The 21,687-nt window shown below is 36.8% G+C and overlaps 3 protein-coding genes and 1 long non-coding RNA gene across 5 annotated transcripts; 2 read left to right on the forward strand and 2 right to left on the reverse strand.

Annotated features, from left to right (window-relative positions):
• Positions 1-747: 747 nt before the first annotated feature.
• Positions 748-6,296, reverse strand: LOC127968459 (lumican-like). Its single transcript, XM_052569716.1, has 4 exons — positions 5,544-6,296; positions 4,537-5,167; positions 3,931-4,248; positions 748-1,745 (listed from the first exon to the last, which is right to left on the reverse strand). The coding sequence occupies exons 2-4, from the start codon at positions 5,153-5,155 to the stop codon at positions 1,594-1,596; spliced, it is 1,089 nt and encodes a 362-aa protein (XP_052425676.1). The 5' UTR covers positions 5,156-5,167; positions 5,544-6,296; the 3' UTR covers positions 748-1,593.
• Positions 6,297-9,500: 3,204 nt separating this feature from the next.
• Positions 9,501-13,692, forward strand: LOC127968634 (fibromodulin). Of its 2 annotated transcripts, XM_052569946.1 has the most exons (5): positions 9,501-9,915; positions 9,990-10,032; positions 10,140-10,392; positions 11,206-12,101; positions 12,796-13,692. In XM_052569946.1, exons 4-5 carry the CDS (start codon positions 11,222-11,224, stop codon positions 12,945-12,947), a joined length of 1,032 nt encoding a protein of 343 aa, XP_052425906.1. In that variant the 5' UTR covers positions 9,501-9,915; positions 9,990-10,032; positions 10,140-10,392; positions 11,206-11,221; the 3' UTR covers positions 12,948-13,692. The 2 variants fall into 2 exon arrangements, with proteins under 2 accessions (XP_052425906.1, XP_052425907.1); XM_052569947.1 differs by having other exon boundaries at positions 9,501-10,392.
• Positions 13,693-14,724: 1,032 nt separating this feature from the next.
• LOC127968635 (uncharacterized) lies at positions 14,725-16,044 on the reverse strand. The gene is made up of 3 exons (XR_008156034.1): positions 15,940-16,044; positions 15,720-15,782; positions 14,725-14,903 (listed from the first exon to the last, which is right to left on the reverse strand). It is a non-coding gene; the product is annotated as an uncharacterized LOC127968635 (long non-coding RNA).
• On the forward strand, positions 15,450-20,297 carry LOC127968633 (sodium- and chloride-dependent neutral and basic amino acid transporter B(0+)). The gene is made up of 14 exons (XM_052569945.1): positions 15,450-15,855; positions 16,241-16,409; positions 16,584-16,715; positions 17,100-17,237; positions 17,610-17,688; positions 18,099-18,231; positions 18,344-18,484; positions 18,582-18,810; positions 18,946-19,071; positions 19,151-19,269; positions 19,377-19,476; positions 19,569-19,678; positions 19,756-19,923; positions 20,037-20,297. The coding sequence occupies exons 1-14, from the start codon at positions 15,790-15,792 to the stop codon at positions 20,166-20,168; spliced, it is 1,842 nt and encodes a 613-aa protein (XP_052425905.1). The 5' UTR covers positions 15,450-15,789; the 3' UTR covers positions 20,169-20,297.
• The last annotated feature ends 1,390 nt before the right edge of the window (positions 20,298-21,687 follow it).

Consider the following 21,687-nt stretch of genomic DNA (forward strand, 5'->3'; position numbering starts at 1 on the left):
CTTATCCACTGGGCCAACGCCACCCCATTATGGAATTATAGTCCTTCTGGTTCAGTCATCTTGTGTTTCTTTAAAGTTCAAGAGGCAAACCCAAATTTTTCAAGTTCTTTGTGCTGTTATGGCTCTGCTAATGGGGAATGTGTCCACACCAGGCTGACTGTGACTGTGTTCTTCACTAGAAAAAAAATCTTAGTGGAGATCCTAGAGTGAGTTACGGCATCATGAACACATTGTCCAATCTTTTACATATGGAGGAGTCATTCTTTGGATCTATAGATCAAATATTAGGTTTTGTGGGAATTTTTTCCCTGATCCAGCACAAGTAGGACTTGTGACTAAATGAGAGTTTCGTTTGAGCATGTTTTGTGTTACTTGTGTGTAATTCCACTGAACTGGTGAGAATGAGCTCTTGTGCTGGAGATGTTGTGGTTGACTTCACTCTCTTCTATGTCTACTGGGTCATAAGTACTTCATCTGTCCTCACTGAAAGCAAAAATGCTGCCTCAAATGCAAAACAAAAAAGTGTGTTTGTTTGCACATTGTTGCACTCGCAAAACACTTAACTGCTTCTCCAAACAGCATCCTTTTTGTGGTTCTCCATGTGGAATTTTAGTGAATTGTCATATTTCAGTATCTCGTGGTCAGGATTTTGGTCCAATGAATTTTCTAGCACCGACAAAATATTGTTGATTGTCATTGTTAGGACAGAAAATAGGGTTATTATAACAGAATCCTGAGGCAGCCAAATATGATAACCATATCCATTTTAATGAATGAGAAACATTGTACAAGAAACAAAAGAAAGCAAGGCATGTCATTCTCTAGCTTGAGAATTTTTTGATTTGGATAAACTAATTTTGCTCCTGGATACTCACTGAGGGACCTGTGATTGTTCTTTATTTCACACAATGGAATGTTTCTGTCCAAAGATCGATAGATTAAAGATTATGCTCTTTGATTAATTCACAAAGAGGATGTAATCATTTTTGTAGCGTTTTCAGCCTTAGTAGAATCCGTGTTCTTGACAGCGCAGATAGTATTGCAGTGTACTAAGAAATTTTCACCTGTCACAAGATCCTTCAGAAATCATTTGCATATGATTTTATGCTCAAGAAGCATTTCTTATTATTAACAGAATTGAAAACAGTTGTGCTGCTGAATGTATCACTAAATGCTCAATATTCATTTATTTCAAAGAAAGCACCTTGTATTGTATATCCACAAGTTCAAGAGTTAGATTAATTCTGATTATATACTTAGATCTATACTTCTATACTTCTGATCTATACTTAGAACATGTGAAGTCAAGACTATGACAGGGCGCAAGACTTGCACTGCGCATCAAAATAAAAATGACTGCTCATATACAGTACATCCAGAGTTATTAAATACTGTTTCATTAAAACCATGACAGCATGCTTATTCAAAACAGCAACACCTTGAAGACTGAGCAGCTTTCTACTGCTGTCATGCTTTCTAATGTAATCTAAATATGCATATATGTTGTAATATATCTTTGCATGCTTGTATTTCAAAGTTTTCAGAAAACCTAAAAATATAGAGAGGCTTAAGACATTAACTGCTTCTATTAGATCAAATATAAATGTTTTGGAGGACACGTAGACAGAACACCCAATCAGGAGGCAGCTTGTGATACTCCAACTTATTACCGTCCAGCCTCAGAATCTTCAAACGTGAAAATGATGTGGGTCCAACTGTCCTGCAGAAGCTGTTCACGTTAAACTCTGCAAGACACAACAGCAAAAGTCATCTGGTAGTAGAATGTAGAAGAACATAGAGCCATTTATTATATATTTTTTTTACCAGTATGGCATTGTTACTATTACACATTATCTTCATCACCAGGAAGGGTATTTATTTACTTTATTTGACATATTTTTCAATTGGTCTCACTTGACTTTCATAGTAAGCTACATCATCAAGCAAGTTGAGAAAGTTAAGTTGTCTGTTACTTCCAGCTGTCTGTCTGTTTTGAAACATTGGTACTGCGTCACTGCTTCCACTGTTTACTAGATAGAGATTGCGAGACTGTGAGGTCACCATATTCAGCGATTAATGTGTGCTTCAGAGAAGTTGCAGCAGACATTAATCGTTCACAGGATCACACACCAGAGTCAAATGACAGCCCTCGTAAACTGGAGGAGCTGCTTCACAGCACCGTGCAAATAAGTTACAGGTGCGCTGCCATTGGCACCTTCAGTGAAAACTCAAGAAGAACCCTTTAGATCTGTTTCAGCTTGATTTGTTATGGTAGAATAAATCTACAGTAGGTATCTGTAGCTTTTAGTTTAGGAGTCATAAACTGAAAGATAATCAATATATGTGTTTGCAAAGCACATAAGGTGTGTAACTATTTTTGTAGCTTGTTTTCACTCCTCTAAAATATAATAATAATATGTTTTATCATATTTTCTGGAGATCTATATAGTGTCTTCACCCTCTGACTGGATCATTTTAATGGCACTAGTCAATACATTCTCTATTACATTCTTTCCAGTTGTTTTCTGAAGGTAGCTCTTAAAGGCTGTATAACCTTTCTCTAACCTCTACTTCAAGGCTATAATATACCAGTTATCTGTTTTATCATTTTCAATTGTGGTTTCTTGTGAATGATTAGAATATTACTCTTAATTTTGAACTGGTAAACCGCTGTTGATGGCATGAGGTTTTGTTGTGTGGTTCAAAGAGAGTGAATCATGACCGCTGCCTGAAAATAAAGAATGTCTGCTGAAGTCTTTGCTGTCCACCAGAGGCAAGGCTCTTGTAACTGAGCTCAGCGTGCTGCTGAGGAGGAGGGGGAGAACAGAGCGTGCTTTTAGCACATGTGGATTCTTTCTGGAGTATTTGCAGATGTTCTCAAACCTTCCTTCTTTCTTTTCTAACCTCCTTCTCTTTCAGCTAACCTACTTTTTCTGGTCACCTTTTGTATCTCCAGGATGTGTCTATCTGCAAACATTTTGTGACGAACACATTAAAGAACGGGAAAGGGGGAAAAGAAACCCAAGAGAGGAAGGGAAGTTTGTTTCTATCACATTTTCCATCACATTTCCCATGGCCCATTCGGGTCTGAATGTTGATTCTTTCGTGCCAGAGATTATTTCATTTGATCAGCCTGAGAACACGGCCTCGTTCTGGAAGACTGTTAATCAGGACACAAACATTCAAGCAGTTCTTATTCAAGCTTTTGGCGAGCTTACCGTTTTGTGTTTAGAATCATTTCTGCTCTGGGCTGATATTTAACACTGTAGCAGACAAGCGAGAAGGATCGCAAAAATAGTCACTGCCCATGACGGCATGCTTATCACGGATTTGTTTTTGGATTTAAAATGTTCCTTAAATTCCAGTTTAATTTTAAATTTAGTTCTAAGAATTTGAATTAGATTCGAATTTGAAAATACTGTAGAATGCAGAATTGCCACAGATCCTTGAAAACCACATGAAATTCCAAAATTCCACTGTAGCCAATTAAATTCAAATTCACATAATGCTAATTCCCAAATTATAAAGAAACTGTGTAGTTTACCAAATTATTTTTTGGTTCAAAACCAATTCCTGGTTTCCTGAAGTCTGTCAGCAGTGCTTTATATCCACTATAAACATCTTGTCTCGAAAACCTGCAGTAATATTTAAGTGTCACATTCTCTCCAAGTTCTGTTAGAGCAATTTATTGAATGTTTTGTTAATGTAATATCAGCATAATAATAAAAAGAAAGTGGTGGTGGGGTTCTCTGTCTTGTGTCATGTGTTGCAGTTATTCTGTCATTAAACCGTAAATGAAACGCACTCATGGACTGAACATTTTCCTCTGCCACACTGAAGTTCATCAGTGCTGCTTTCTCATCAGGGCAGTGCTAAAGGAAAAACCTCAGTGCTTTGTTTATTTAAAACAAGAAGCCAACACCAACTCACCTTGGATTTGGTTAACCTCAAGGTAGAGGTACTGAAGAGTGATGGGAATGGTAGGGATTTCTGTCAGCTGATTATAAGAAAGATCCAGCTCAACCAGAGAAGTGAGGTTAAATGCGCCAGGGTCAAGCCCTTCATTCCTCAATTTGTTGTGTCCGAGCCGTAAATAACGGAGTCTATTAAAACCATTAAGGCTGTTTTGGGTCATGCCAGTCAGAGAGTTGTTGGAGAGGTAAAGCTGCTGGACAGATGGAGGTAGATGTTTGGGGAAAGTCTCCAGGAGGTTGTGACTAAGATCCAGGAGGTTGAGGACTCCAAGACCTGGTGAAGAACATGATGGATAGAGGTAACGGTTAGAGTTTATGAAATGATTCACTTTATTAATGCTTCCTTATAATTTATGTAGAGATGCAAACTATCGGCCTCATATCAGTTATCAGATCAGATATTACAGCTATATTTCATTTAATTTATTTATTAATTGGTGTTTATCAGTATTGTTTCATTTCTAGCAAATCTCAAAATAGATTCTGATTTAATATCATATTAGTGCATCTCTAGATTTATCTTCTGAATGATGAATTCAAAAATATAAAAACCAAAGAATACCTTTTAAGTCGCCCTCTTCAATAGTCGTCAGACGATTGCCTTGTAACAAAAGTAATGTTAAATTGTCCAGATTTTGGAAAGCACCTTTAGAAATCTTTTCGATGCGATTATATGCGAGTCGCAGCTGCTTGAGTCCACTAGGCAGTCCGACTGGCACCCTTGTCAGGTTATTATTATTTATGAAAAGATTTACCAAGTGCGTGAGATTGGAGAACACACTATCGAGTTTCTCACTCACTAACTGATTGCCATCCAAGATCAACCAGCGCAAGTTTGTGGCATTGGCGAACGGTCTGGATCCAAGGCTAGTTATATTATTCCCCTGGAGAAACATGTACTGTGTGTGGGACGGAAGGCCAGAGGGAAGCTGGGTAAGGCCCCTGTTGTCACAATAAAGAGCTGTTGGCCACTGGATAGGGCAGTCACACTCCAAAGGACAACTTTGTGTGTTAACCGCACGAAACCATCCGGGATCCATCCGATCTTTCAAAGTAAACACACTCGGCTCTCCCAAAAAACGGTTGACCCAGAGTGGTACACCTCCATTGTCCAAGTCCAGAGTGAAGGCCCAAGTCAGCCCACACATAGAGAGTAACAAGAAAATTGTGCTTATATCCATTCGTGCGCCTGCCTAAATGAAACAGAAACTTTATGTACTGTATACTGTATATATTAAAGCCTTTAACTTTGATAAAAGCGTTTATAATTAAACAACTCACAATAGCATAGCATTAATAAAAGCTTCAACAAGTATTACTTAGATAAAGTTATATAAAAGCAATGGCTTTTTTGTAAATTACAGTAGCAGAGCTTTTGCATTCTTGCTTATTTAAATCTAATAATATGCCAAATACAACTTCATGTCTACATAAACTCTATTTCAGTGTCAGCAACAGTGTGGCTAAATATGCAAGAGGCTAAACTGGTTTAAAAATGCTACTTTCTTCAATTCTCTTTTGTCACATTGCAAACACATGCATCTACATATGCCAGAGGAATGAGCATACCTTTCACCCGCCAATTTTAGTTAGAAGAGCCTCTGAACGGTAGACTTGTAGAGACTATCCCTGTAGACGTTTAAACGGAGCAACCTGGAGAGTTTTACACAGCTACTGAAACATTCCTCACTCAGCGATGGCCTTTTCTTCCATACAGCTTATTCTCACTCCTTTTTTTCAACTTGTCTCTGAAGCTTATGGCTGGAGTCTAACCACTGCACAACATTTGTTAAAAACGTGTGTGCTTGCAGCATAGAAAGGGCAATCTTTATAGACAATGCTGAGGAGATTTAATATCTTTTGGTTTAATACACATCACATATGGATATGGATAGAACTCCTGTTGTTGTTTTAATGTGTTCAAAGCTTGATTTTTAAATAATATACAACTGATGTGGAATCATATTTTAAAGCTGATGCAAACCATATACTGTTACATAAACAGCCCCAGACCACTGACTGATGAACTGTAATATCACGTCATCGGGCCTGTGAGTAAGGGGAATATGTTTGAAGGCAGTATATTTTCTCTTTGCAGACATGCCCTGCACAGCAGTCAGCTCTGGAACATCTAGCACAGAGAGCAATGGTTACACTCAGACAGCTGGAGGGGGCCTGGGGAGCCAAACAGACCCTGTTAGTCTGCGAGAGAGCAGGAGAGAAGAAAAGAGGGAGAGAGAGAGTAGTTTAGTTGAGATAGCTTTAGCCCAACACATCAAAGCCCTTCCACAGGGATGAGACAATATTTTGGTCTATGAAGGTCTGAAAAGTCAGAGTGCCCCCTAGCACTCAACCACAACAATCACAAAAGCAAGGCTGTTTTCATTTGATGACATTATTTTATTCTTAATGCTATTATTTTATACTCAATATTTATTTTTTAAAAAAAATAATAATTACATTTAGTACATTTAAGCTTTTCACATGTAAAATAGAATAAAGAAAACTAAAAAAGCACAATGTAAAATCTTTACATTGATAATGTAACTATGTACATATATATATATATATATATATATATATATATATATATATATATATATATGTGTGTGTGTGTGTGTGTGTGTGTGTGTGTGTGTGTGTGTGTGTGTGTGTGTGTGTGTGTGTGTGTGTGTGTGTAAAATATGTATTTCCTAATGCAAACATACTGCAACCCCCAAAATGTTGCCATTTAACATTGATAAATGTAGTAAAAAAATTTATTTTTACTTCAGTTTTTTTTAACCTTCCTTTTAAATGCTTGATATGTAGTTTTCTGTTTTTTATATATATAAAACTGACTTAACTCTAAAAGTATTGCTTTGAGCTTGAGCTAGAGTGTTTTTGAAGGGGTTTTTATGTTATTCTGTTCCCTGAAACACTGTAGACTGCCACTGGCTGCCAGATTTCTTTTCCATTTAAACAGAAGGAAATGAAGAACCTTCCAGTGCTTTTGGAATCTTACTTTGTAACCCAGCAGGCTTTGCAGTTTGACTGCAAAAAAATAAAAATAAAATAAAAAAATGGAAGAAAAAAAATAACTGTAGTGCTTAGAATAAAACACTGGAATCAAAACTTGTTGCTAAATTATGTAGGGTTAAATTAATCTGTTTCTGTATCTCCTTCAGAAAATTTTGGGTTATGCATCCATAATTCCTTACACTCATGTTCTCTTGTACTTCCTCGCTGTTCTCAGTGCTTTCTTCACAAGTTTGCGCACAGTTTCCAGTCAGTATAAATTCTGTGTACACTTAGAACAAGTCAAAACACTGCTTACATGTGTTCAGTGTGGTTTGTGTTTGTGTTTTCATAAGCATGCACTAGTCGTGTGAGCTGTTTCTCCCTTGGCATGTTATAACAGAGGTCTTTGTGGAGGTTTTGCAGTTAGCAGACTGCCGTGGCAAAGTCATGCCAAACCAATGGCCCAGGACAGACAAGCTGGAGGAGATGTTACAGAGCAGGTGTGACGGTCAGTTTACAGGGTATTTCTGTTTCCTTACATTTCAGAGCTAATGCAGTGTTGCCTGTGGAAAAACAAATGTTTTTCTTTTCTCTCAAGAACTTGTTTTCATGCATCTATACTGCTTATGTTACTTTGAAAGCTTTGGTGAAGCCTGCTGATTAAATCCAGTCTATAGGATTGGATATGATCAGTTATGTCTTATTGAGATCATCTGTGAATGTGACTCATATCTTGGCTGCAGAACCACATGCTTTTCCCTACACTGATGTCTAGATGGCGCTATATCTCAAACTATCTTCACTACTGTGCGAGTTCAGATGAAATGGGCTAATATCATAATGGTTTGAATAATGCCATGGGTTATTAAAGTGTACTTTGGCATGTTAATTTATTTTCTGCTGAATTCTAGCTGCCGGAAAAATAGTAAATTCATCAAAACAAACACTTATATGTCCAAGGAGATGATTTTTACTGAAAACACCAAATGAATGAAGGTAAATTATTGTGTAAATTATTGTGATGTAAAGCTGGATTATTATCTATATGCAGAATAATTTATGGTGTGCTGTTAATGTCTAGCTGTATCTTTTGTTCATGCAGATTATGCTGAAATGTGTGGAAATATTTTTAATTGAGTGTATTTAGAATATTTAGTTGCTTGTATTTAGAATATTTAGTATTCAGAATATAAATTCTAGCACTGCTCGAAAATTCAGTCATTTCCTAAATTGTCTTTTAAAACCTGTATGCATTATTTTTTTTTTATCATGAGCCAGTTGGAAAACACACACACACACAAACTACCTAAATATCTCTAAATGTTTCTTATGTTCTGTTTTTATTATTTTCCACAGGAAAAAGAAGTCATGCAGTTTTGCAACATGTGGGTGAGTAATTGATGACAGCGTTCTTGGCTTAGAGCTGTATATAGCTATAAGAATCATACATTGGAATCAAACATTTATAGAATGGACAAAGCATAACTTGCTCTGCTTCATCGCTAATAGCATCAGTCTTCATTTACTTAAGAAAGCATGTCTCGCAGTGATTCAGGTCACCTCTGCTGTCTGACCTCTGTGTGCTGCAAACACAAATCACATATCATTCTAAAGTTCAAAGAGGCTAAGTCACGGCTGGAGAGAGATCAGCAGGAGCAGGGACAGGGATGGCAGGAATGTAAAGTGCTTCCCGATGCTGAGTTCACCTCCCTCTGGGATCAGACCCTGTGTGTTCTGGTCCTGAGGTTTTTCCTAGAGACAGTCGGAGTACTTGCAGCAACAGTATGGAAAACACTGTGTTATAAAGATCGAGTCAACTATGCATTCAAATCGTGAACAGTATGAAGAGGTACTGGGGAGTGAGGAATTCTTATGCTGTCTCAGTCGATATAACTTGAATATTCTTTCACATGTAATGATAAAATGTCCAGCTTGTCCAGCAAGTTTTTTCAAAGTATGCTAGGTGTGTCTAGTAAGTAGATCACCTGGCTAAGTTAAGATATTTACATAAATAGACCGAGATACTCTTCTGAAAAAAATAGCACTTAATATACTTAAGAATATAATGTAATTTATTTGTACACTTAGTGCATGTTTATTGCAATTAAATTAAAATATATTGTGACTTACAGTATGTTTAGATAAAATGCAATTAGTTGAATGTTGGATTGTTTTATTGACTTAAGGTAATCATTTTTTTATATAATTTTAGACTGAAATATAAAGTCATGTTTCAAAAGTACTGACATGCATTTACTGTAAACTAAAACATACTTTAATTAAACTTGCATGTCATATATATATATATATATATATATATATATATATATATATATATATGTGTGTGTGTGTGTGTGTGTGTGTGTGTGTGTGTGTGTGTGTGTGTGTGTGTGTGTGCATGTGTGTATTTTCCATTTATAATGGTGTAATGGTTTCCATTTGTAATGGTGAAATTGCAATTTAGTATTAATATTTAATGTAATCCCTTATTGGTGCAACTGATTAGTTACTTTTAAGCTCAACTTGGAAGGCTGACAACAATTTTATTTTTTAATCATAAAAGCAAGCATGCTACACAAAGATGCCAAGGCATGCACACATTTCCCATTAATACCCATCCTCACCTATGGGTTTTCAGCCCTTCATGCAGTAAATAAAAACGGAGGCTCCCTCAAGGCCTGTGTTTGTGATTCAGTCCTGCAGCTGTCAGAACATGAAGCTGTCTGGCTTTATGTCTTGTGTCGAGGCCAAAGCCCAGCACCTCTAGCATGCCACAGATCTGCTTACCAAAAACCAGCTGGCTGCAACCAGCCATCAAAGACCACAAAGAGAGGCCTCTCAGGAGATGGAGGACCTGACATTCCTCAGGATGAGTGCCTGGAGATATGAAACACACAAGAGATCAAATGACAGACTGTTTAATATCTGCCACTGCTTTCAGGTAAATGACTTGAGTCACACAGTCTGCATCTGAAAAAAAAAATGCTGAATGTGTGTCTGTTTTGTAATCTGAAGGGAACATGTTTGCTGTGCCTCTTGAGTGGCTCGAGGTAAGAAGGTAAGTCTGTAGAGTTGTATACAGCTCCCTCATGCACTGTTGATAGTTTGGTCAGTCTTGCAGTAAGGGCCACATTCTCCCTAATGAGAAAAGCTTGATGTATGCAGACGCAGATGTTCCTAACATGTTCCACAGCTGGGAGTGATCGAGACCAGCCACTCAACTCCGGTGAAAAATGGACTTGGGATGGAGAAAGGCAAGTCTTCTGTAATTGGACAGGGGTTGAGAGGGGGCTTCGGAGGGTGGAGGCAAGAAAGCTTGTAGGGGAGAAGGGGTATTTGCAGTCTTTGCCAAAGCCACTTCATTTTGCTACAAGGGCTCACGGTGAGACAAAGAGAAGGTAGAGCCTTTGCTGATCAGGTAGGTGTGATGCTGTTTTCTACTGCCTTTTTGGAAGATTTATTATTTATTTATTTATTCTTGTCTTATTTTTGCATTTCTGCATCAATGGAGACTGTGGATTTGGTACTAAGTAGAACAAGCTAACAGTAGTTAAATACAGGTTGTGTTGCTATTTTGTGGGAATATGGTTTTTCAAGCTGTTTTTACTGTATGGGTAAATAAAATGCCTGGGTTTCCTACCTGACCTGTTCATCTCTATACAATAGCCATTATTTTTAATAATGCAAGTAACTTTTTGCCTGATCTACAATAATTTCAGTATTGAGTTTTTTATCTATAATTACATTTTTGGTGTTCCTGAACCTTTCCCTGTAGCAAAACCGTTTTTAAGCAATCAAAACTGATGTTGGTTCTTCAGCCTGATCTGATCTGCTATGGTTACAGATGGATTTTGGGCACTTGTCATGTAACCAGCTAGTCACCCAGGCCAGCTAGAAAAAAAAAAAAATGCTTCAACCAGTTAAAGATGGTTTGTCTTAGCTAATTTAGCTGGTTTCCCAGTCAGGGGAGGCTGTTAGCTGGTTTAACTAGTCAGAAAAAGCAGCCAGACTTTGCTGGAAAAAGCTGTAGCAAGAAAGATAGCTTAGAGTATCTGGTTAAACCAGACGGTGTAAGTTTATATGGGCTGAGTGGGCAGCTAAACCAGCTCAAACCAGTTAAGACCAGCAGTCTATCCAAGGCTGGTTTTACAGCAAGGTAGTCACTAACTGCGCATTTTTAATTAATCCTACAAATCTTAAAAAAGTGTTCTTTCTGTCTGCTGCTGTCAAGTCTCTTGCCAGTGACAATGCGGCTAATCGCTCTTCTGCTGTTGGGACTCCTGAAGTTCTCGCTGGCTCAGGACGGAGATCCTTTCCAGTGGCTTTCTTCCCTTCACAGCCGTGGATACGCCTCTCTGCAGGCCGACAACACTGGAGGAGAATGTCCCGAGGAGTGCGACTGTCCTCCAACATTCCCAACTGCCATGTACTGCGACAACCGCAACATGAAACAAATGCCTTACATCCCATCCCGGATGAAGTATGTGTACCTGCAACACAATCAGATCACCTCTGTCCCAGATGATGCTTTTGGAAATGCCACCAGACTTGTGTGGGTTTTTTTGCATGAGAATCGCATTAACTCAGTGGGCAAGCAAGCGTTTGCCAAACTGGTGAACTTGGATCGCCTGTACCTGAACAACAACAACCTAACCGAGGTGCCGTCCAACCTGCCTCGCTCACTACATGACCTTCGTCTCAATCACAATAAAATCACCAAGTTGCCCCCCAACGCTTTTGAGGGCATGGAGAATTTGACCATACTTTTGCTCCAGAACAACGGTCTGCAGGATATCAGTGGCCTGAAAGGTCTGAAATCGTTAATTCTGCTGGATGTGAGCGGTAACCAGCTCAAGAAGGTTCCTAATGGTCTCCCTGAGATGCTCCACCAGCTCTACCTAGAGTCCAACTCCATCGAAGCACTTCCAGAGAACTTCCTCAGCCAGTTCACCAACCTGCAGTATGTCCGTATTTCTCACAATGAGCTCACAAACAAAGGCATCCCTCAAAACACCTTTAACAACAGCGGTCTGGTGGAGCTGGATTTGTCCTTCAACAAGTTGGAGAGCATTCCTGTTGTTAGTACTAATCTGCAACATCTTTATCTGCAGGCCAATCAGATTAAAGGTACAGCACTTCCACAGATTTTTTTCAACACTAGTGTATATGCTATCATAAGTTTATTTTTTCAATTTACTTATGAAGTAATAATTTCAGCCTTATTTGTTATAATGAATGGAATAACTGACATAAAAATTTATATATATATATATATATATGTGTGTGTGTGTGTGTGTGTCTAAACATCATTAAAAATACAAATTTTAACAATACATTTTTTTTAATAAAGGTATTTTAAAAAAAGAAAAAGTTAAAAATATCATAAAAATTTGTAATATAAAAGTGATGTATGTAATCAGCAATGTAAAATTGCAAAACATAATTTCTTTAATTAGGCAATTCATTTTAAATGTTAATTTTCCTACTCTCCCAACATTCTTTTTGCTGTTTTGCACAACAGTTTTATAGATTTACATTTCCATTTATTTATTTTTAAATAACATGTAGTGAGATTTAATGATTACAAACAATAAATATAAAATGAATATTTAAAATCTTATATTTTGACATTCACTTTTCACTCATTTTGCTTGTAAATGAATGTTGTTTAAGAATTATGTTATTATTATTTTTTTTTATTAAGAAAATTATTTCTTCCAGTGTAATTTAGTGAAACTATCTTAACTTTTTTCATCCAATGACTGTTCCCATTCCTGGCATGTTGAAATTGCATATAAAACTTGTTTTCCATTTGTTTTAGAGTTTACACTGGGCAGTTTCTGCAGTGTGCTTGATGCTATGAACTTCTCCAAGCTGCGAGTCTTGAGGCTGGAAGGAAATGAGATCAGTATTGGAGACATGCCCTCTGAAGCTGCCCTGTGTCTTCCTCTGGCTTCTGATATTGCTGTGTAATGGCAGGGACCAATCAGCAGGGGGCCTTTTTTGTTTCCCTCCAACATTATTATATCAGAGTGGCATGACTTTGCATTGATTTTTATTGTAGGGAAATTTATAGTGCCTTGGGGTGTTGTACTAGAGGAATATAATTTCCTGTGGACTTTAGAGAGAAGTACAAATACAGGATATTGAGAGATTTAGATAGGAAATGGAGATCCTCTGTTAAGGTATGTGAAGCTAGTTTTTTTTTTTCCTCAAAAGCCACATAGCAATTTTAGTATGCTTTTCTGTGCTCTTAGTCTATGTTTGTGTGCTTGTCTGTCAGTTGGATGACACTATTGGCAGTGCTAAAGTCAACATTGCAGTTTTGCTATTTGTTTGATACACATTTGATTTACTTTAGGTTTGTGGATTCATGTTTCTTCAGGAAAGAAGTTTGAACAATGCTGTGAGTATTTATGCTTCATGTGAGAAAGAAGAACTGAATGGAGAACAGAAAGAGCTTACTTGACTACATCCATCTAACTTGTATAATGCCCTGTCCGATATGATATCGTCGCAAGAAAATGAAAGAAAACCCATCTTCCATTCACATCTGAAAGAGGGGAAGAAAAACTTTGAATGGTTGTGTTTTAAGAACAAATGTATTGCATGTGTTATAAAAATGACTGAGGTTCTGGTGTTTAAACATGCCTGTGGACCTTTGGTGTAACTCAATAAAGCTAGTATTTTGATGTATTGATTAAAACATCCAGACAAATCCTGTTTCTCTAGTCCTCTGTAACGACATTCATATCTTTATATCTAAATTGGCTCTTGCTAATGCATACATAGAAAATACAGTAAAGAGAGATTAATGTAAAACCATATTTCTATTAAAAGAAGTGACAGAAAACAAGCAGCTAATTTACTTTGTGTAGTATGATATCAGAATCAAACAATGTCTCAAGTTACCCCTAAGTCAACAATAAGTTTCTTAATCATTACTTAATATCAAGTTATTTCTATGAAATCGTAATTATATGTTGACACGTCTCTGGCAATTTTTTTCACATTACACAGATTTGAGAACATGTTTTGACCTTAATGGTCCGGGTTTTTATATATATATATATATATATATATATATATATATATATATATATATATATATATATAAGGCTATGACATCATATTGTGACTTTAGTAAGTGTGTTGGGAGTATTTCATCCTGCAACAGTTTGAAAGTTGTGAATTCGGATGACTCACTTTTACAAGTGTCTTCATTTGAAAGAATTCTTTCCTAAAACCCTGGATGCCAACACCCTGAATGCAGATTATTTTTAGAGTATAACTTTTTTTTTAACCTAAGTCACAAGAACATTACGTGTTGGAAACTCGTCAGCAAGGCGCTGTCTCACTTTGACACCCAATGTATTGTTAGCGATAGTAAACTCAATATAAAGTTTAAAAGAATGACCATTTTATCTGAGATTGAACTCACGTGGCTCCCTAAACATTTAAAATCACACCACATCTGTCAAGCTTTTTTATAGGTGCTCAATCCTGTTCAATGTCTTTTCATTTATTTAAACCATTTCCTCTGAAACAGACACTGATTTTGAGGGGCTACTGTTGATTTACCTGTAATTACCTGGCAAGCACTTTAATGACAGCCAAAACACTTCTGGGCAATAATATCAGACTGCGGTAAACACCACATCACTGGTTTCTGACAAATGGTTCATGTGTGTCGGCAGACCATACTGTAATTTGGCACTTAACATGATGATAGTGATTTATAAGGCTTAAATGCAGGTTGGGAGATTTTTATACCAGAACAAAAGCTGAGGGTTTGGAGTTAATAAGTTGCCTGATTATTTTAAGGTTGTGCTCTCTTGTCAGGCTTGATAAAAAGATCTTCATGTTTGCTCTCCATCCCTCATTGTCCAGTCACTGAGGGTCTGTGGAATGTCAACAGTGGTTAGGAATCTGCACTTGGACACACAGGAGAGACAAAAAACAGGGAAGTGGAGTCATTTAAATCCCAGAATCTTTTCTTGTGTCTTGATAAATATTACTGCTTCATTTTCTTATAATATATTTGATGATTGCCACACAATAAAAAGACAATAAAACATTCCCAGAGTTTTACTATTGTTTTTTTATGTAACTGAACTATATAATACCTATCATTCTGTAAAACCACATTATAATTTGAACTTTATATAATACATTTTTATAATTAAGCCAGTTTTGGTTAACTGGATATTGGGTCTCTGACATTCCTTAAATAGCCCTGCCTCACCTAAATGATAAAAGGTCATGGAACTGATCTCACTGGGAAAATAAAAGTCATACACATATCTGAACCTCATGTTTTACTTTTAGTTTTTCTTTGCTGAATCATAAACAAGTGATCTTCATGTGAATGACTGTGAAGGCCCCTCTTGAGTAAGAGTAGTTTATCAGTGGCCTTTGTTTGCCATGATTAGTAATAATGATCAGATGATGGATACCTGGTGATTACTAGATTAGACCATTTCTTTCTATTATTAAAGAAAAAAAAAAGAAAGACACTACACACTGTCTTATACCATAGATGCATACTATGTTAGACATAGAAACGTTTACTAAATCAAGCTAAAATAATAATTTATAATTTGAGATTTCCAACAGAGTCAACGTAAATGCAAACTGAGATTGTGATCAGTGACTGTGAGGTGTACAGTATGAACATTACAAATGATATTTTGTCGTCATGTTGAAACTGGGTGGGGAGGGGTGTATGTGAACTATAAAAAGTACCATGTACAGTTTTTCTTTAGGAGCACTCTGTCCATCACTTCACCTGCCGCTCTTGAGACTGTGCTGAAGAATGAGGAAATACAACTTGAGCAACATTTCAGGAGTACTATTCAGAAAGTCAGTTGCAGCTGAGCAGGTAACAATTGTTTACATCAATTTTTATTTACTGTATTAGAAAGTTTTGACATTGATAATAGGCTATTCATGAGTACACACTTACATATAATTAGCTGAAGTACGTAATGCATATTTGGCATGCAGTCCAGAGAAGGATTCTGAAGTCGTGTAAGTGTATGAACTCAAAGTGAGAAGATGCTAATAAACCGTCAAAAGATAGAGGCATGTCAGTTGTATTTATACCATGGTGTTGATTAACTTGAGTGCGCTCCACCTGTGTTAATTAGGCTAAGATTCTGATGTGCTCCTCCCAACCTTGTTAAAACCATGAAAAGAAAGAAAAAAAAGTGACGTGATGTGATTTAATAATGAGTGTTTATTATTATTATTACTACTTTCTGCAGGATAACAATGGATCTAATGAGAAAGATTCTCATGTTGGGAAAGCTGATGAAAACACTGAAAGGGGAAACTGGAGCAGTAAAAGAGAGTACATGCTGTCTATGATCGGCTATGCTGTTGGTCTTGGAAATGTGTGGAGATTTCCTTACTTGGCTTACAAACATGGGGGAGGTACAGTAAGATAACTTATTATGAGTTCTCATAGTGTACAGTATGTTGAATTAATGTCTTATTCATACTGTATAATAGAAAACTAGATCAGAAAATAGGGCAATATATTTAACTTTTATAATTTATTTTTTTTCTCTCACGGTTTTAAATACTGCATCTTTCCAATAATTCAAGGGGCCTTCCTCATCCCCTACACTATCATGCTGGCTGTTGCTGGCCTTCCTATGTTCTTCATGGAGAGCTCTTTTGGACAGTTTTGCAGCCAAGGCCCCATCAATGTGTGGAAAGCCGTGCCTATACTGCAAGGTGACTCTGAATTCAATCTTAAAATTGGTCGATCTGAAAGCTGCTGAGGAGTTTAAGAATTCACTGTGGATTCAAATGGATTTTTGCTACAGTTTAAGGTCCACCAATGTGGTAAATGCCTCCAGGAATTTTTTAAAAAGTGTTTTATTTAAATAAATTCATAAATGTGTTTAAACCATTCTTGAGACAAATACTCCTCAAATGGTTAACATGCAGATTGCATAATTACATTTGCCCTCAGGACCTTTTACACTGTTTGTGAATACACACACAAAAAAAAAATCCAACATGGTCAAATCCAGTACACACTTAAGTGAATTTATTCAAATGTTTGACTTGTACTTTAAACATCTTAAAGTGGTGTTTTTTTCTCTCTCTCTGTAGGTGTTGGCATCACAATGATGCTGGTTAGCACTTTTGTGGCTATCTACTATAATGTAATCATTGCTTATAGTATCTACTACCTTTTTGCATCTTTTCAATATCCTCTCCCTTGGAGTGCGACGGACTGCAACTCAACAGGTTCGTTAGACCATTTCTTTTTCAAAGAGGACCATGTTTCTGTGTCCGACATACCATGACTTTATGCTTTAATAATTAATTTTTACATTTAATTTAAATTTAATAATAAAAGTATTTGCATTTTTCTAGATGAACTGGCTTGTAAGGGAAACTTGTCTTTCACACTTAATACTGTAAAGAAAATTTCAACCTCGTTGCAGCTCTGTGCTTAAAACAAGAGTTTAAGCTACTGTATAACTAAAGAACTATGACTACTTTATAGATCTATCTACAATTTTACTGTATATGTTTAAAGTATTTATCAAGATACAGAATAATACTGCAGTAAATGATTTGGACAATATGTTTCAATGACTTTCATTACTGCTGCAGCACTGAATGTGACTTCTGAGACTCAAACCTGCCAGAATGCATCCACAGCAGGCCAGAGCCCCAGCGAGAAATACTGGGAGTAAGTTGACATTTAGTTTTTGTACAGATTCTCAGTGAGACTGAGCTTTGTTGGCACCCTTTTCTTTCTTGATTGCTTTCTCTGGATAATTAATGACTAATGTTTTGGACTGTGTTAGGTTTTGGGGGTGATCTGCACAGCATTACAAATTTGTAGAGTGTAGTTTCTTTCCTGTTCTGAAGCGTTTTGTTAAATGGGAAGCTTGGTGCATATCTATCTATTCTTACATATATGAGCACAAGACATAAGTCATTCCCCCCCAAACTGTAAAATGGTAATGTCACGGTCTCCAATATCAAGGAATTAACTTTATATATATATATATATATATATATATATATATATATATATATATATATGTATGTATATGTGTGTATATATTTGACCTCTTGTGACCGACTTGTCCACAGTGAGGTGGCTCTTCAGCGCACTAGCAGCATGAATGAGACCGGGCCGGTGGTTTGGCACCTTGCCCTGTGCCTGCTGCTTGCCTGGATACTAGTCGGAGCAGCTCTCTTCAAAGGCATAAAGTCCTCTGGGAAGGTGGGTGTTTCACCTCAGTAACATTAAATTGCATCTGTACAGTAAGTTGTGTCGAGGCAGCAAGGGGAATGCATTTTGCGTTCAATTTAACATGATAAATGGTGCATTTCAGGTTGTGTATTTCACAGCTACTTTCCCATACGTCGTTCTTTTTATCCTGCTGATTCGTGGTGTGACTCTGGAGGGAGCAAAAGATGGCATTGAGTTCTACATCGGTTCAAAGTCAAACCTCACCAAACTGGCTGATTCTGAGGTCCGTCAAAAACTAAGTCCAACCGTCTAACCTTACGGTTCATAATCACGGGAATGTACTGATTTCAGACAGCTAATGTAGCCCGTTTTCACCATAGGTTTGGAAGGATGCAGCTACTCAGATCTTCTTTTCTCTCTCCGTTGCATGGGGTGGTTTGATGACTCTGTCCTCTTACAACAAGTTTTACAACAACTCCTATCAAGACTCCATTATAGTGTGCATCACAAACTGTGGCACCAGTGTATTCGCTGGCTTTGCGATCTTTTCTATCCTTGGACACATGGCGCATGTCTATCAGAAACCAGTGTCAGAAGTTGCAGATGCTGGTAAGATCTGAAATTTTAAATTTGCATTTAAGAGTTATTTTAAAACAAAAAGCAATAAAATGTGTAACTTAAACAAACATTAGCATGATGTACTCCTTATTGTGTTATTAAGCTAAGCACCAGTTTGTGTTTTAGGTTTTGGATTGGCCTTTATTGCATATCCTGATGCTCTTTCTAAGCTGCCCATTTCACCCCTGTGGTCAATCCTGTTCTTTTTCATGCTTATTACCCTTGGCTTGGACTCCCAGTTTGCAGGAATAGGTAAAGAAAAGCAGATGTACTGTAGTAAAGTAAGAAAGTACTGTCATTTGTCTTAATCTTAATCATGATTTGTCTACAGAGGTTATCACCACCTGCCTCCAAGATGCCTATCCCAAGCTTTTGAAGTCCAAGCGAGGAATTATTACCACCACAGTTTGCATTCTTCTTTTTTTGCTCGGCTTGCCATGTGTCACAGGGGTAGGCAAACCATTACAAGTATAGATTTACTCTGAGATCTACATTTACGATGATAAAAATGCATTACATTGCTGTACAGTAGATTTAAAAGTGCTTCGTTTTGATAGGCAGGAATTTATTGGGTGAATTTAATTGACACCTTCTGTGCTGGATGGATTCTCCTGGTCGCTGGATTATTAGAGGTCTTGGGTCTTTCCATCTTGTATGGTGAGCATATATTAGCAATATCTGATGACGTTATGTGCCGCCTGTCTCCAATTATTGTTCTGTTCTTTACTAAAATGCATGACTATTTTCAGGTGGTAATCGGTTCATCAAAGATATCGAGATGATGATTGGGAGTAAGAGCGCCCTCTTCTGGTTATGGTGGAGAGCTTGCTGGTTTTTTATCACCCCAGTGGTTCTTTCTGTATGTACATACTTTTTAAACTATATAATAATTATAAGTGATCATTATATCTGATGTGTTTTTTTTTTCTAAACCAGATTGTCCTTGTATGGTCCTTGTATACTTTTACATCCCCCACATATGGCTCAGTTGCATATCCAGATTGGGGCCTTGCTCTGGGCTGGTGTATGACTGCATTTTGCCTCATTTGGATCCCTATTCTTGCAGTCTGGAACGTGTACAAAGCTAGTGGAAGCCCCTGGCAGGTAAAGCAGAATGTTCAGGTTTTATCCGAGGGGTGGGGTGTATATGCATGTCAGTGGTTTGTTGCCTTTTAAGTCATGCACTTTAATTCTAAACTTTAACTTTTGTCATTCAGCGTATCAAAGCAGCCTGTTCACCCACAGAAGACTGGGGTCCTTACTTGGAGTGTCACAGAGGGGAGCGCTATAGTACAGGAGAAGCAGCTGATCCAAATGTGATCCCTAATAAGTTTACAACTAGGTTGTAGAAGTTTAATGATGGTGTTTTAATGTATTCGTGCATTTGTAGCACTTCTCCCTGTAGTTAATTGAACAAGATAACTTTTAATATTTTACATTTTTGTGTTTTATTTAAATAAAATGTTTGTACAGGACAAGTACCAAAGATTTTACTGTTAAAAGCAATGTTTATTGACATTTTAAAATGCTAATGGGTAATTTGAAAACTCTTGATGTTGTAGCCAACTTGGTATGTTACAAAGCACTGAAAGTGTAACAATGAAGAAGTGAAATTTGAATCTGGAACCCAGCACTCTGCAGGAGAGCCACACCTGTGATGCAAATGTAATAATTTAAATCTCTTCCAGAAATAACATTGTCAAAGCACAAGCGAATGAGTAGGGGAAATCAGGGGCAATTATACACAGAGGAAAAGGGGTGTGTGTGGCTTCTTTTTTTATTTATTTATCATTTTCTGAGACCTTTTCAACAACAATAAGAATAACACTTAGAAAGCAAAAAGAGTTTTATGATTTCAGTATTGCTTTTCAGCCAATAAATTAAATACTATGCATTTTTTTTCTGTTGTAAGGCTATTATTTATATTTTGGCACAATGTCAAAGATTGTATAATATGTTCTGTAACATATGATACATTAGTGTTATTTATTTATTTATTTATTTTACCTCTTTTACAGCCATTTTCAGTCAGTCGTAAATTGCGAAAAGAAAACAATCACAAAGTTTTTCACAAAAATATGACCATTTGATGCAGTTATAGCACTATGTATTACTGTTTTTCTCCATCTTTGTATTTTAATCTATGCCAAGCAGGTATCTGCATTTTTCAGAAATGCAGCTATACAATTGGTTTATCAAATTCAATATTTAAGATATTTTATTTAAAGCCTTTTCTTGACTGTTTCAAAGTAATTAATGGTAGATTAACCTACTGGAGGGGTGCCTTTGCCTTTGTGCCATCTCAGATGAGTTCCTATCTGATACGTGCAAATCTAATTCTTCCCTAAAACCTATTGTATGCATTATATCATATAAATAAAATAAAATTTACTACACTTAATAGTAATAAGGTTTAACTTAAGATGTGTTACAGACTTTAGTGCTAATACATTATTAAAATGTATCAATAAAAATAACAGCAATATTCTAAACTATGTATACCACTTTCAATTTTAAACAATTCCTTATAAGTTATGAAAAAAAATCAATATTTTAATATTTAACTAATGAAGAAAAAAACGACGACATTTACACCCCCCATCCATATGCATATGCATTTTGCCATAAGCATAATGTGCCTGCAAAGTTAAGACATTTTAAAGTTTTAGTCAAAACAGTGCAACGGTAAAACGCGAATACAAAAATACAGCTTATAACGGAGCGAAGTAGAGGTAAAGATGCTGTAACGTTAAGTCAAATGGGGTTGAGCAGGAACCCTGTGAACTAAGGATGCAGTTGCACGCGTGCCCTCTATGGCCAGTCACGCTGGCAGAGGTGTGGCGCCTTTTCACGATTTCAACACAGACG

This window comes from Carassius gibelio, chromosome B11 (genome assembly GCF_023724105.1).
Source record: "Carassius gibelio isolate Cgi1373 ecotype wild population from Czech Republic chromosome B11, carGib1.2-hapl.c, whole genome shotgun sequence".
Classification (NCBI taxonomy): Eukaryota; Metazoa; Chordata; class Actinopteri; order Cypriniformes; family Cyprinidae; genus Carassius; species Carassius gibelio.